Below are 14747 nucleotides of genomic sequence, written 5' to 3'. Positions count from 1 at the left end.
GCTTACCCTGCCAGCCCTTAAAAGGACAGCGGTCAGGGAAGTCCCAGGGTCTATCTAGCCGGCCTTCCTTCTTCACTGGTTCTTCATTCTTGGCCCCAACACACTGCCCCGAGTTCTCTGGCTCCCCGCCCTTTATACCAATACCCCATTGAGGGCGGGGCTATAGCGGACGTGGTTGTAGCCACCAATGTGTGGCTGTGTGTTACCTTCCCACACTGTGTGTTTCCTTCCCACAACACCCCTACACCAGTTTCACCAGATGTATATGTGCTTAATGCAGACGTGATTCCTTGCAAAGGTTTCAGTTTGGTGTTTTAACATCTTAACACCTGATTTAAAGCTTTCGTAACTGCAGGGATCCATATTCTTGGTTCTTTCGGTAAAGTCACGTAGAAGGGAAACAATAAAATAATAAAAATATAAAAAAATAAAATTCTCACGACGTTTCGACTGCAACACAAGCAATCATCATCAGGTGTGAAAACCACAGCAAGAAAAAATGAAAAAAAGTGGCGGTTTTCACACCTGATGATGATTGCTTGTGTTGCAGTCGAAACCTCGTGATAATTTTATTGATTTATATTTTTATTAATTTATTGTTTCCATTCTACGTGACTTTACTGAAAGAACCAATAATATGGATTCCTGCAGTTACGAAAGCTTTAAATCAGGTGTTAAGATGTTAAAACACCAAACTGAAACCTTTGCAAGGAATCACGTCTGCATTAAGCACATATACATCTGGTGAAAATGTGTAGAGGTTTTGTGGGAAGGTAACACACAGCCACACCTTGGTGGCTACAACCACGTCCGCTATAGCCCCGCCTGCAGTCGAAACGTCGTGAGAATTTTATTGTTTTATATTTTTATTAATTTATTGTTTCCCTTCTAAGTGACTTTACCGAAAGAACCAAGAATATCTTAACACCTGTTTTATTGTCAGAAAGGGGGACCCCCCCACCCCCCATTATCACAACAAGGGATCACTTTAAAAAAATATGTTATTTTCACTCAGCAAGAGCCCGGATACAAAGCACAACCGTGACGACACGAGGAGGGTGACGGGGAACAGAAACTCTGTGGAAGCAAAGCCCCAGGGGCTCAGTGCTCCTGGATTTTAAGGAAGGGGGAGACATTTGGGCTCACTGCGAGTGGGAGCACGAGACTTCATCACGTAGGCCTTCGCGACCGATATTATTCACAATTAACGTATTTGGGTTACATCGCGTAAGTATAAATGTGTCGTTAACCCGCCACCACCCGACACTGCCAAACCAGTAAGGTGATAACCCTTACAATTGCAACATTACATTTTAATGTTTTAATTGGTGGCGCAGTGATGCTTACTGCCTCGCTGGGTATACAGGAGGTCGTTAGTTTGATCCCGACGTTGACGCCTGCTGTATATGTGGGGTTTGCGTGTCTCTATCCCCGTGGTCGCGTTAATTTTTCTCCGGGTCCTCCGGTTTTTCCTCCCACGTTTAGAAACATGCGTTAAGAGTATTTGTTTGCTCTAAATTTCCACGTGATATGCCACATAGTTGGGCTATAATTTGTGACCAGGTCGCTTCTGAAAAATATCTATATAGCTGAGCTGGGCCTTACCTGGTAAAATAAAGAAAACAGTTTAATACTCTTTGGTTCTACTCGGTAAAGTCACGTAGGTAAAAAATTAAAACAACAAAAATCACGACGTTTCGGCCACAACACAAGCGGCCTTCATCAGGTGAAGGGACCAACCTGTCCAGCGGACAGCGTTGGAGTGAAGAAAGCCAAGCTGCTGGTCGCCTCCAGTTTAATGTTTTGTACACACTGTGGCAGTGTTTTTCACCAATAACCCCGACTCCAAGCCAGCCTCGCAGCGTTTCCAATAAACACCGCGTAAAACAAATTAAGCCCTGACCACGGGACCCCCATGCGCTCGGGCGAAATTGTCCAGGGGGGCCCCCTCATTCCCATCACTCGCACCAAGGGGCCCACACCGATCACTCCACTGCCGACGTGGACAAATCGTTTCGCATTTGGTTTTGATCGCGGACAAAAAAAGGCGCGACAAAGATTGTGCCGCTTTGGAATGAGTGTGCTGATTCACCCACGCAAATCTAGATATGTGACGTGACTTGATAGTGAAATACCATGCCCCCGCGAAGTGCGTTTATCAAGCTTTTGAAATTTCCTTTTGTAACCCGAGCAAAACTGGTTGGCTTTGTTTCGCGCACTATAGTGTGCACGCAGAATGTGTGATGACAGATCAGCACTTCTTCAAACTGTCAGCGGATTGTTTTGTTGTGATGGTACAACTTGGATAAATATCGGGTGACCAATTCATAGGTACGCCCATTAACACGATAGAGCATGCGTTTCACAGCCGGTCTGACCTGGTAAAATACAAAATAGTTCATAGTTTAGTTTAGTATTGCATGTTGAACTGCTTTCGCAGCGTACACAGCCAACCATGCTAATTGGAGGTGCGGGGGAAGGACAACAAACTATGGGTCTCTATGCGAGTCTATTGGTCTCTGTGTGAGTCTATGGGTCTCTGTGTTAGTCTATGGGTCTCTGTGTGAGTCTATGGGTCTCTGTGTGAGTCTATGGGTCTCTGTGTGAGTCTATGGCTCTCTATGTGAGTCTATGGGTCTCTGTGTGAGTCTATGGGTCTCTGTGTGAGTCTATGGGTCTCTATGCGAGTCTATTGGTCTCTGCGTGAGTCTACGGCTCTCTGTGTGAGTCTATGTATGTGTGTATGTTGGACTTATTTTGCACTGGACGTAGCCAATAATGCTAACCCGTGCCGTTTTTGAGCGTGGCCCCTGCCACTCGCAGGGTCTCCACGAGCTGTGAGCCTGAGACTAGCAAGCCATGGCTGAGCCACTCACTGCATCTGTGGGAAGCCCCCGAGCGGCTTAAGTTTGAGCCGCGTTAGATTGGCCAATCCAGAGCGGAGCCACGTTAGATTGGCCAAGCCAGAGCCAAACCGCTTCGGATTGGTCAAGCCAGAGCCGGGCCGCGTTAGATTGGATGAGCCAGAGCCAAACCGCGTTGGATTGTCCAAGCCAGAGCGGAGCCACGTTCGATTAGCCGAGCCTGAGCCGAGCCGGGTTAGATTGGCCAAGCCAGATCCGAGCCACGTTAGATTGGTCAAGCCAGAGCGGAGCCACGTTCGATTGGCCGAGCCAGAGCCGAGCCGGGTTAGATTGGCCAAGCCAGATCCGAGCCACGTTAGATTGGTCAAGCCAGAGTGGAGCCACGTTCGATTGGCCGAGCCAGAGCCGAGCCACGTTCGATTGGCCAAGCCAGAACCGAGCCACGTTAGATTGGTCAAGCCAGAGCGGAGCCACGTTCGATTGGCCGAGCCTGAGCCGAGCCACGTTCGATTGGCCAAGCCAGAACCGAGCCACGTTAGATTGGTCAAGCCAGAGCGGAGCCACGTTCGATTGGCCGAGCCTGAGCCGAGCCGGGTTAGATTGGCCAAACCAGATCCGAGCCACGTTAGATTGGTCAAGCCAGAGCGGAGCCACGTTCGATTGGCCGAGCCAGAGCCGAGCCGGGTTAGATTGGCCAAGCCAGACCCGAGCCACAAGTAGAATAAACGTGTTGCCTCCAAATTCAAGTGTGTGTATCCGTGGAACCTATTACACATATATACAACCTATGAAAAATATGAATAGGTTTTACCCTTCATGGCGATGAAACAGGTGTTAAGATGTTCAAACACCAAATACAAACTTTTGGCGTTATCTGGACCGACACTGGTGAGACTTGGCCAGCTGTCTCTGGTGTAGCCCAATGAGTTTCAAAGACAATGCATATATTAGCAGAGCATGTTTGCATGTTCACCACAAGTACGTGCGGTACTGGTAGGAAACGTAGTGGACTGGAAGCCCAACCGGGATTAATGCACAGGAGGCAGGGGATTAATTGTGTATGTCTGTGGATGTCTGTCCACGTGGGAGGGGTGGGGCTGGGTGGAGAGGGGAGGGTAAGGAGGGGCTGTGTGGGGAGGGGCTGGGTGGGGAGGGGAAGGTGGGGAGGGGCTGGGTGGGGAGGGTGGGGCTGGGTGGGGGGTGGGAGGGGTGGGGCTGGGTGGGGTGGGGCTGGGTGGGGAGGGGTTGGTCACCCCGTGGTGCCCTTATACAACTCAACGTTTAACCTACTCACGCCGGCTTGTGCCCGCCCTCACAGTCGGGCATATTTGCGGAATACACCACGTGGTGCTGCCGTTGACCCTGGCCATTGACCGAGCAACCCAACGTTCCTACCAGCTTCCTCCTGTTTATATTTGGTGTATGCATATCTTAACACCTGTTTTATTGCAATAAATGGTAAATCCTATTATTATTTTTCACATATATACAAACTACTGTATTGATAAATATACAAAATCAACACGTTCGTCAATAACGCTGCAGTCTTAAAAGGAAAAAAAATAAACAATTAGGCGACGTTTAAGGGTTGAGGGTCATGTTCCAAAACCTCGCCTGTCATATCAGAATCTTTATTTATCCTGGAGAAATCCGATGCCCAGTAGTTTCATTATTTATTTTCCCTTTTTAAGGCCACATTGTCATTGAAGGATATTTGTTTTTGTGATCGTGCACTACTGACAATGTCAAACACATAAAATATGTTGAATGTAGAAGGTGCAAATATGCAAACATTACGATCTATTCGTAAGACGTGCATGACGCATCACACGTGGAGATTTGTTTATATGTTCTACGTAGAGGCTTTGTTTAACCCCTCCAGCCACTAGAGGCCGTTAACATTTACGATGAAGTAAAAAAAGAAGATATATACCGGTTTGGAACAATTTGCCAAGAGTGGTAGGGGGGAAATGAATCGCTCCACGCTGACACCTGGCGCCACAGTCCTTGTGGTCACTGTTACGTTGCAATTATGGCTTTATTTTTTGGTGATTTGGAAAACGTTTTTTTGGTTTGGACATGTTTGTTTTGTTGTAGTACGGAGTTAGACTGATGGCCTTAATCTAAGTTTTTGTGGTTGCTGTTGTTGTTGTTTGACTTGCATCCCACTGGGATTTTTTTGCACACAGCGTTGGTGTACACGGTGCTTTTTTCAGGAATATTTTTGCTGTTTTTTTCTCTCCATGGTTTTTCTGTTTTGCACAGTCACACAAAGTCACTTTAAGATGTTTTTCTTGTTCGTGTTTTTGTTGTTTTGTTTGTCGTGGTTGCACCCGATTCAAGAGCCGAATGGCTCACATGGCTATACCAAAATAAACTGAACTGAACTGATGTGAATGCATCACTCGGGGTTTGTGGTGTCGCGATTAGTTTAATTTGAGCAAATAAACTGATACGCGGCTTATCATTACGTGGAGATAGCAGCCAAATACCCTAAAAGCATTTTGTTTCTGAATGTGGAGGGAAAAAACCACGCGACCACGGGGAGAGAGAAACACCGCAAACTCCAAATATACAGCAGCAGCAGCAGGCGTCAGGGTCGGCATCGAACCCGCGACCTCCTGTACATCAGGCGAGGTAGTAAACATCTCCCAGCCATCATGATAATGATGATTAGAGAGAGAGAGACACCACAAACTCCAAATACACAGCAGCAGACGTCGGGATCAAGATCGAACCGACGACCTCCTGCATACCAGGCAAGGTAGTAAACATCTCCCAGCCATCATGATAATGATGTTTAGAGAGAGACACGCAAACTCCAAATATACAGCAGCAGGCGTCAGGGTCGGGATCGAACCCGCGACCTCCTGCACACCAGGCGAGGTAGTAAACATCTCCCAGCCATCATGATAATGATGATTAGAGAGAGAGAGAGACACGCAAACTCCAAATATACAGCAGCAGGCGTCAGGGTCGGGATCGAACCCGCGACCTCCTGCATACCAGGCGAGGTAGTAAACATCTCCCAGCCATCATGATAATGATGATTAGAGAGAGAGACACCACAAACTCCAAATACACAGCAGCAGACGTCGGGATCGAGATCGAACGGACGACCTCCTGCATACCAGGCAAGGTAGTAAACATCTCCCAGCCATCATGATAATGATGATTAGAGAGCAGGAGAGAGAGACACGCAAACTCCAAATATACAGCAGCAGGCGTCAGGGTCGGGATCGAACCCGCGACCTCCTGCACACCAGGCGAGGTCGTTAACATTTTGCCACCGCGGCACCCCAATTTGGTAAAAAAAAAGGAAAATCCTTTCCAAATTTTATCCGGATTGTGATATTGGCGTCATGTCATGCGAATAAAGATCCAGTCGGATCTCAGGTTAGAGAGACCGGCCCATGGGAAGCGGATATCACAGAGCTACCTCTGAGATCCCTTCAAAAGGCATCAAGTCCACACAGTGGAGGACAGCGCACTCTTTCACCTGCTCTGTCACTGGGAGTAACACCCCCGATCGCTTGAGAGTCTAATAGATATTTGTAAAAACAAACATGTTTTATGCAAATTAAGCGCAGAACCAACATTAAAAAAGATGTTCTTTATTCACGATTCCGACGCATGGTACATTCTGACATTAAACAAACCGTCCCAGCGGCACGAGTCATGAGGCTCCTTATATACAGAGGCTCGTTGGGAATGTTTTTTTTTACAGGCTTGGCTGAACCGTTCTTAAAATAAGTATACAAAGGGTGGGAACAGAGAAGGTGAGGCAATGGAGGGGGGTGTGGGGTGCAGAACTAAATGTAACGTGATTCGTTTTTTTTGTGTGCAGCTAATGGTGTTCACTCTGAAGCCATCGACTCACTACACGTGAGAACCCAGTTTAATCAACCGGTTTTCTAACGTGATTCTATTACTCTTTAAACTATTCAACTATTTTGTATTTTACCAGGTAAGCACTTTTTCAGAAGAGACCTGGCCACAAATGATAGCTCAGCGAAGTGGCTTATCGTCGTGTGTAAATATACAGCTGCCAAATGCTCGAAACGCGTGACGTTGATTCTAAATGTGGACGGGAAAACGAGAGGACCTGGAGAAAAATCCACACGACCACGGCGAGAGAGACACGCAAACTCCAAATATACAGCAGCAGGCGTCAGGGTCGGGATCGAACCCGCGACCTCCTGCATACCAGGCGAGGTAGTAAACATCTCCTAGCCACCGCGGCACCCCAATTTGGTAAAAAAAAAAAAGAAAAATCCTTTCCAAATTTTATCCGGATTGTGATATTGGCGTCATGTCATGCGAAGAAAGATCCAGTCGGATCTCAGGTTAGAGAGACCGGCCCATGGGAAGCGGATATCACAGAGCTACCTCTGAGATCCCTTCAAAAGGTATCAAGTCCACACAGTGGAGGGCAGCGCTATCTTTCACCTGCTCTGTCACTGGGAGGAACACCCGCGATCGCTTGAGAGTCTAATCGAACTCACGACCTCCTGTATACGAGGCGAGGGAGTTAACAACTCCAGCCTAGGATCGCGACGGTGCTGCGTCATGCTGGGCATCTGTGAAAAAGAGCTTCGTAGCTCATTGGATTTGCTCCAGGATAAATACAAATTTCTCGATTTCGATTCTGAGCTCGACACTCTTTGAATTCTGAGCCACCCGGGCACCGGCGGTGCCAGTGGGGGGGGGGGGGGGGGGGGGGGGGAGGGGGTGGCACGTCCCCCCCCCCCCAATGATCCGATCGAAATCCCTAATTTCGATCGGATCATTGTGGTTTATTAGTAATAAATCGGCATTTTTGTGACCTCCACCGCCACTGTGTAGCATATTATTACGTGCCAGGGACTCTACGAGATGATAGGACAATAGTCTGAGTCCATAAGTGGCAATAAGTAACGGCAAAGCGGTTCTAAGTGACTCACAGAATTGTGCGTAGTTGCGTGTACAGAGTCCACGACTTCCCTGAAGGCATCAACACCTTCAGCGAGCGCGGTGCCGATCACTAACAACGCGGTTCGAAATCGCACCTCGATCGATGGCTGTGCCATCGCCGCACACGCGTAGAATAAAAAGCAAGGGACAAGTCCTTACTTACTAACAACTCCTTACTTACTAACAACTCCTTACTTACTAACAAGTCCTCTATCATTTTTCATTGCTGGAGGGGTCGCCCCCCACCCTATCTGAAAATCCTGGCTCCGCCATTGACCCGGGCCAACATTTTTCATGAGAGTTTACATTTTTCGGTACATTTTAAGGGCTCAGGAGTGAAGACAAAAAAACAAATCCCATTTTTTTCCCCGTTCTTTATTCACGTACACGTATTGACACGGGCGGCGAAAGAGCGTCGTGTACAGCTAACGCACGGCAATCTTTTTTGAACAAAACACAACCACCGGAATATTAGAATCGCTTTTCACTTCACAGTTCACGACATTTTCATTGCACATTACAACACAACGAACTGCGGCTTATTTCATTTTAGCGTTCCATATATTGTCCGCGTACACGCTTTCGTCTTGTGCAACACTTTGAATAATTTGCAGCCCTTTACAAAAATCCACTGCTGGATTAAGGCCTCCCCACACTCTGTCGGTAACGGCGATCGTTCGACCATACTTCACCACCCTGGTCAGTGCGTGTGGGTGAATGGGACAGAGAGCCCAGGATCAGTTCAGATTGTCGCTCGCCACTGTACGTACGTACGTGTGTATGTATGCGATGTTGAACTTCTTTCACACCGTGCGTAGCCAACCGTGCTATTCGGAGGTGCGGGGGTAGGACAACAAAATATGGCTCTCTGTGTGAGTCTATGGATCTCTGTGTGAGTCTATGGGTCTCTGTGTGAGTCTATGGGTCTCTGTGTGAGTCTATGGGTCTCTGTGTGAGTCTATGGGTCTCTGTGTGAGTCTATGGGTCTCTGTGTGAGTCTAAGGGTCGCTGTATGAGTCTATGGGTCTCTGTGTGAGTCTATGGGTGTCTGTGTGAGTCTATGGGTCGCTGTGTGAGTTTATAGGTCGCTGTATGAGTCTATGGGTCGCTGTGTGAGTTTATGGGTCGCTGTATGAGTTTATGGGTCTCTGTGTGAGTCTATGGGTCTCTGTGTGAGTCTATGGGTCTCTGTGTGAGTTTATGGGTCTCTGTGTGAGTTTATGGGTCTCTGTGTAAGTTTATGGGTCGCTGTGTGAGTCTATGGGTCTCTGTGTGAGTTTATGGGTCTCTGTGTGAGTCTATGGGTCTCTGTGTGAGTCTATGGATCTCTGTGTGAGTTTATGGGTCTCTGTGTGAGTCTATGGGTCTCTGTGTGAGTATATGGGTCTCTATGTGAGTCTATGGGTATCTGTGTGAGTCTGTGGGCCTCTGTGTGAGTCTATGTATGTGTGTACATTGAACTTCGTTCACACCGTACATTAGCCAACCATGCTAATCGGAGGTGTGGGAAACTGACTTTAGCCATGGGTGGGAATCGAACTCGGATTAACTGGTGTTACCAGCACAAGTGTACTCAGTACACTAAGGCCACTGTCCCAGAGTATATATTGATGGCAAAACAGTCAATGGTGTTTGCCAATTGCAAACACTAGGTGTGCCCCACGAATGAAAGAGTTGGGGGGGGGGGGACTTCCTTTTCGAGTTCAACGTTTCAGAGGTCGGCTTATAAACATCGCCACTCGGGAGACAAAGGCGGCCGGGCGTGGTGCTGGCCACCCACCCCCTCGTGTGCCGTTCCAGCCTCCATTGGTGCTCGCTAACGGCAATTGCCCCAACAGTCTGTTAAGGCTACACGGGGGGATCTTTGTCTTTGTCTTTGGTGTGCCTCCCTGAGGTCGATTCAACCTTAAATAAGGTTCAGTCTATAAACATCGCCACTGGGGAGGCAACGGTGGCTTGGCGTGGTGCTGGCCACCAACAATTTCGTGCGCCGTACCCACCATCATTGGTGCTACTCGCGAACTGCACTTGCCCCCGACAGTCTGTTAAGGCTATACGAGGAGGGCCCTTTGCCTTTGCGTCTCACACACATGCGGAACATTCTTCAAAAGTCGCTGGGCTATCTGGTTTCCTTGCACATGGCAACCACTGAATATAAGAATTGACCAATGATCTCAATGCAGGATGCCTTCCTAAAAGGGCATTGTTAAATATGTATTTATATAAAACAGAAGAGTGGCCCAACCGTGTAAAATTCCAACGACGAGTTCTATAAATAAGTTTGCGCGTGACCTGTAACGTTGGCCGGTATGTTTACTGATGCGTTGGAATTACAAATAATAATAAACATATCTAGAGAAAATATATACATAACTGACCTTTATCGAACCACTGCTGGATAACGACCTTCGTATGCCCAGAATCGATCCATACACCGCTCGCCACTCACATTATGCGTGGCTCGGAATGAAACTCCAGATTCGTAGCGCAGGGCATAACACAGTGCCACCACCATTCCCCCTTCTAAGGTAAAAATACATTTGTAATGTATTATTACTGTACTATTATTACTAACATGTTTGATCAATAAATACATTATCGGATTATGAGTGAATGTATCAATGATCGAGGTTCGCTGGTTACGATCAGCACGGTTGGCTACGTACACATACAGTCCGTTCTCCTATAACGCCGCATTGAATGTATTAAGTAACACGTTTTTTTTTTTTAAACCGCGGATGCGAATTGGATACACCGCGATCAAGTGGACGGAACCACGTCGCGCGAGTAGGAACCAGAAGTCGCAACGGCTGCCTCGGCGTAGCATCAAGTCATTGGGATGCTGCTGGATGCTTCTAGACGCTACCCACGCGCCTCAGTGTTTGTTCAGCCTGCGTACGCACCTCACGCGTTATCGCGGACTCTGCTTTACCCCCGATATTATATGTTGTTAATTATAAGGCGATTTTTTTTCATAACGCGGTGTTTTTCAGGAACGCAACTACTACCGCGTTCTAGGAGAACAAACTGTGCACACGAGGCTATAGCAGTCACGATGGAGGAGCACGTGGCTTCCCAAAACACCCCCCCCCCAAAGCTTTACAGCATCGTCCACATTTTCGCAAATTGCCGGCGTCTTTTGCTCAAACGACAGCTTTTGTTTTCGAGCCAGGTGAGGGAGAGGCCCATTGCGACAAAAACACGTGGTGCCAGGGGGATTTCAGGAGGGTCAATAAATGTCAACGTAGCAAAGGCAGAGGCGTCACCTAGGCCACTGCGCGCTCACCACCGCTGCCGACCCAGACGCTTTGCCTAAGGTGAAAACGCCGTGGGGGTCGTTGACCATTGTGAAATTGTCAGATAAAAAAAAACGAGGTCAGTACATTTTGGATGTTGCACCGTTCTTATCGCACAAGGAGATCACAGAGCTCCTGTGGCGACAGCCTTATAATGGTAATAAAATCAACAAGGACGTAGGCTTTCAGTCTGAATCGCACAACGTTGTTGGTGCTTCCAGCTGTTATACCAAGACGTCTGTCTGGCCGGTGTGTGGAATAGGGATGCCAAAGACCCTCTAGAGTAGTGGTTATGAACACAAATTAAGCATGGGCACATAAGTTACGACTTACTTCGTTTCATTAAACCCTATGTATTTATTAACATTACATATATATAAAAAATACTATTGAGAAGCAAAGGGCTGCAAGTGAATGTCAAGAACCACTGCACTAGACGGGCCCTCTCTCCCTCTCAAGGAGGTCCTCCTGATAGTAAGTGGCATTAGTAAGCAAAGAAACTGCCATTCTGCACCTTCACACAATGTAACATGGAACATAAAAAAAAAACATAAAAAGAAACATTAAACAAACATTAAAAAACATAAAACACACAAAAACATACAAATAAAGTAAAAACCATCAAAACATTAAAAAAAACATTCATTTTTTTTACAAAAAAACATTAAAAAACACGCACAATTCTTACGAATGCCAAGGTAGGAGAACACGAGAAGCATCGTACGTTCCACAAAGGAATGTTTTGAGTGAGCTTTGTGCTAAACAAATTAACGGACAAATTATATTTACCCAAGTAAAAATGTACATACATGTAACAGTATATTGTTTGGCCGTCTCTTGTGGAAGCGGACAAACTCTGACTTCCAGAGTCTAACCATCACAGTCTGAAACGTTAAACAATTTGGCCGAGTGGCCAAGTTCTTATTGTAAAACCACCCCACTTATGCTGCGTGTGCGTGTTGCAGAGTCTGTATCTTGGCTGGGTCATGTAGCCTGCATGCCCAGCCACCGCATGCCTAAACAGCTTTTGTTCGGCCGGATCGAGGGGGCTAAACGGGCGCGGCACGGGCTAGAAAAGAGATGGAGTGATGTGGTACAGGAGGACGTGGAGCTGAGTGGACTTGTCGATGACTGGTACCAGTGGTGTCAAGATCTTCCTCTGTGGAGGAGGATCGTGAAGGCCGCTACTGGGCAGTTGGAGGCAGTCGCCCTCCAACAACAACGGAGGGCGGAGGAGCGACGCTCACAACAACGAGTGGAGCGCCAGGTGGCTAAAGCACAGCAAGTTGGCACAGTAGGGGGCACAGGTGGTGCATCAGCCAGTCGTCTCAGTCAGTCGACCTGTGGCATCTGGGTCTGCCCCGTGACCTCCTGCCAGCGGGCGTTCAACACTTCACGTGGCCTCAACGTGCACTTAGCCTGGCACAAGCGTCGTGGTGACGTCACCGCCACTTAGTGGCGAATGGCGATTGTTGTTGTTCTTGTATCTTGACCGGGAATACAACTCGTAATGTCACTGTACCGTGGAAGTTAATTTCCATACGCCGCGACGTTAAATCAGTTGTTGCTGGACCTTTACCGGTCCACATGGTGTCAGTTGGTTTCGTTTGGATTTCGTTCGTCCTGCCAAAGGGAGGGAAATATATTTTTGGCGTTGCTCGAGATGGTCGCGAAAACTGTCCGGGTTTTCACGTGACTGTCCCTGCACGACTTTCTCTGTTTCACAAAGTACACAATGGGGTTGAGGGCGCAGTTGAGGCTGACAAGGCCTCGCATCGATTTGTACGTTTTCACCAGTGCGTCGGCCTCGCACGTCAAGCTGTTCCCGCCGGAGAAGAAGAAGACCAGCTTGCTGATGTTGTACGGCAGGTGACAGATGATGAAAATAACGAGGACGACGATGATAGTGCGGATGGCGTTCACACGCTTGACGTCCTGCCGGACGCTGCCCAGCGATAAGGAGTTTTTCAAGGTGTGGATGATGCAGGAGTAGAAGACCAAGGTGACAATAAATGGAAACACGAAGCCCGTGAAGATGACCGTGACGCTGTAGGGCTTGTCCTGCAACGAACTGTTCGGTTTGAAGTCCCAGCATTCCTCTTGGCGTGAGGTCAGCGTAACGCCGCTGAAATATAGCGTCGGCACCGACTCTGCGATCGTGACCACCCACACGAACGCGCATATGCCGATGGCGACCTTTCTCCTCTGCCACCGCAAGGTGGACATCGGGTGGCAGATGCCCAGGTATCGGTACAGGCTTATGGCCGTGAGGAAGAGGACGCTGACGTTCAGGTTGAAGTAGAACATGAAGCGCACTAGGCGGCACATAAAGTCCTTGAATACCCAATTGTCGTGAACGACGTAGCTGTGGATGAGGAAGACGAGCGACATAGCGTACAGGAAGTCCGTTGCCGCCAGGTTCACCGTGAACAGCGAGCTCGAGTTCAGCTTTTTCTTCTTCTTGCAAACGAGGCGGCAGAAGATGAAGCCGTTGAAGATGATGCCGAAGAAGGCGCTGACGGAGTAGGCGACCGGCAGGTAGATGAATTTGTAGCTCTCGTTCAGCGTGCAGTTGGAACCGTTCGTCATGCTTGCCGCGTGCCCCCACCAACATGCAGGTGCGCGACTTCTGGGGGCTCTGCGAAATAAAGAATAGAAAAAAAAAGATTGTGAGCACAAAAAACAGAATCGGAATATTTGTTTAGGCTGGGGGAAATCCGATGAGCTATGAACGTTACAAGAACAAACAACACAAAGAAAACCACGACCGGAGTGTAGAGTCTAGGAAAGGCAAAACAGGGGAGTGCATGAATGCGGAAGTGACACGAGAGATATTGCGTGGCTGGATTAATGCAGGGGCTTAACGGGCTGCATCCCAGGGTCTCAGATTTGCAGGACATCCCGCACCAACCCCCACAAAATATATAAATATATATTCAGCTCTATAATGGTTGAAACACAATACTGGACAGCAGAATGATGAATCCTTCAGCGCAATTTGGTGCTTAAGGCTATCGAATCGCCATGCGTTACAAAACTGCGGACCAACCTGCGAAAAACCGAAATAGCCTTTGCCCAATTTAAACTTTTACTCGCGTTCTCGCACTTAAAACACGACGTGAACTGACCCAAGGTGCATAACAACGGAGCGTTCAGCTTCGCCACGCATTCGATGTGGATCTTGACACGGAACTGAAAGAACTAATATTTAAAGCCCCCCCCCCCCCACTAAAAAAATAACAACCCTAGAGTGACACCCCCCTCCATCAAATCTATACCAGAGCAGGGCATATGTAACATGATCGATATCAAACTGTTCAGATTGATAATATTTTTATAGTTATTATCCTCGCAATAAAAACATTTGACTCAACGCCGCATTTGTTTTGTGCATGCCAATGGAGAGAGAGAGAGAGAGAAAAAACCCCATCGTAAGGAAATCCCCGGAGCTTCTAAAAGTTGCGACGTAAAAAAACGAACTCAGTTGGCGTCACAAATCGCATCCATATAAGTAGCATAGCGGGCAGAATTTCATTTCCGAGATGTGCGTATTAAATGGTTCTCCTTTTGCAGTGTGTCGAGTCCGAGAAGGTCACGTACGGGCAAAATTAATTCAAGTAAATGTTTTGCTCAA

General features: G+C 47.8%; 1 protein-coding gene across 1 annotated transcript; it reads right to left on the bottom strand.

Annotated features, from left to right (window-relative positions):
• Positions 1–7613: 7613 nt before the first annotated feature.
• Positions 7614–14245, bottom strand: LOC116954409 (P2Y purinoceptor 3-like). Its single transcript, XM_032974901.2, has one exon. The coding sequence runs from the start codon at positions 13700–13702 to the stop codon at positions 12707–12709; it is 996 nt and encodes a 331-aa protein (XP_032830792.1). The 5' UTR covers positions 13703–14245; the 3' UTR covers positions 7614–12706.
• Positions 14246–14747: the final 502 nt, after the last annotated feature.

The sequence above is a fragment of the Petromyzon marinus genome, chromosome 55 (assembly GCF_048934315.1).
Source record: "Petromyzon marinus isolate PM22_M1 ecotype Great Lakes invasive population chromosome 55, UKy_Petmar_22M1.pri1.0, whole genome shotgun sequence".
Classification (NCBI taxonomy): domain Eukaryota; kingdom Metazoa; phylum Chordata; class Hyperoartia; order Petromyzontiformes; family Petromyzontidae; genus Petromyzon; species Petromyzon marinus.
This window is presented reverse-complemented; position numbering and strand designations above follow the sequence as displayed.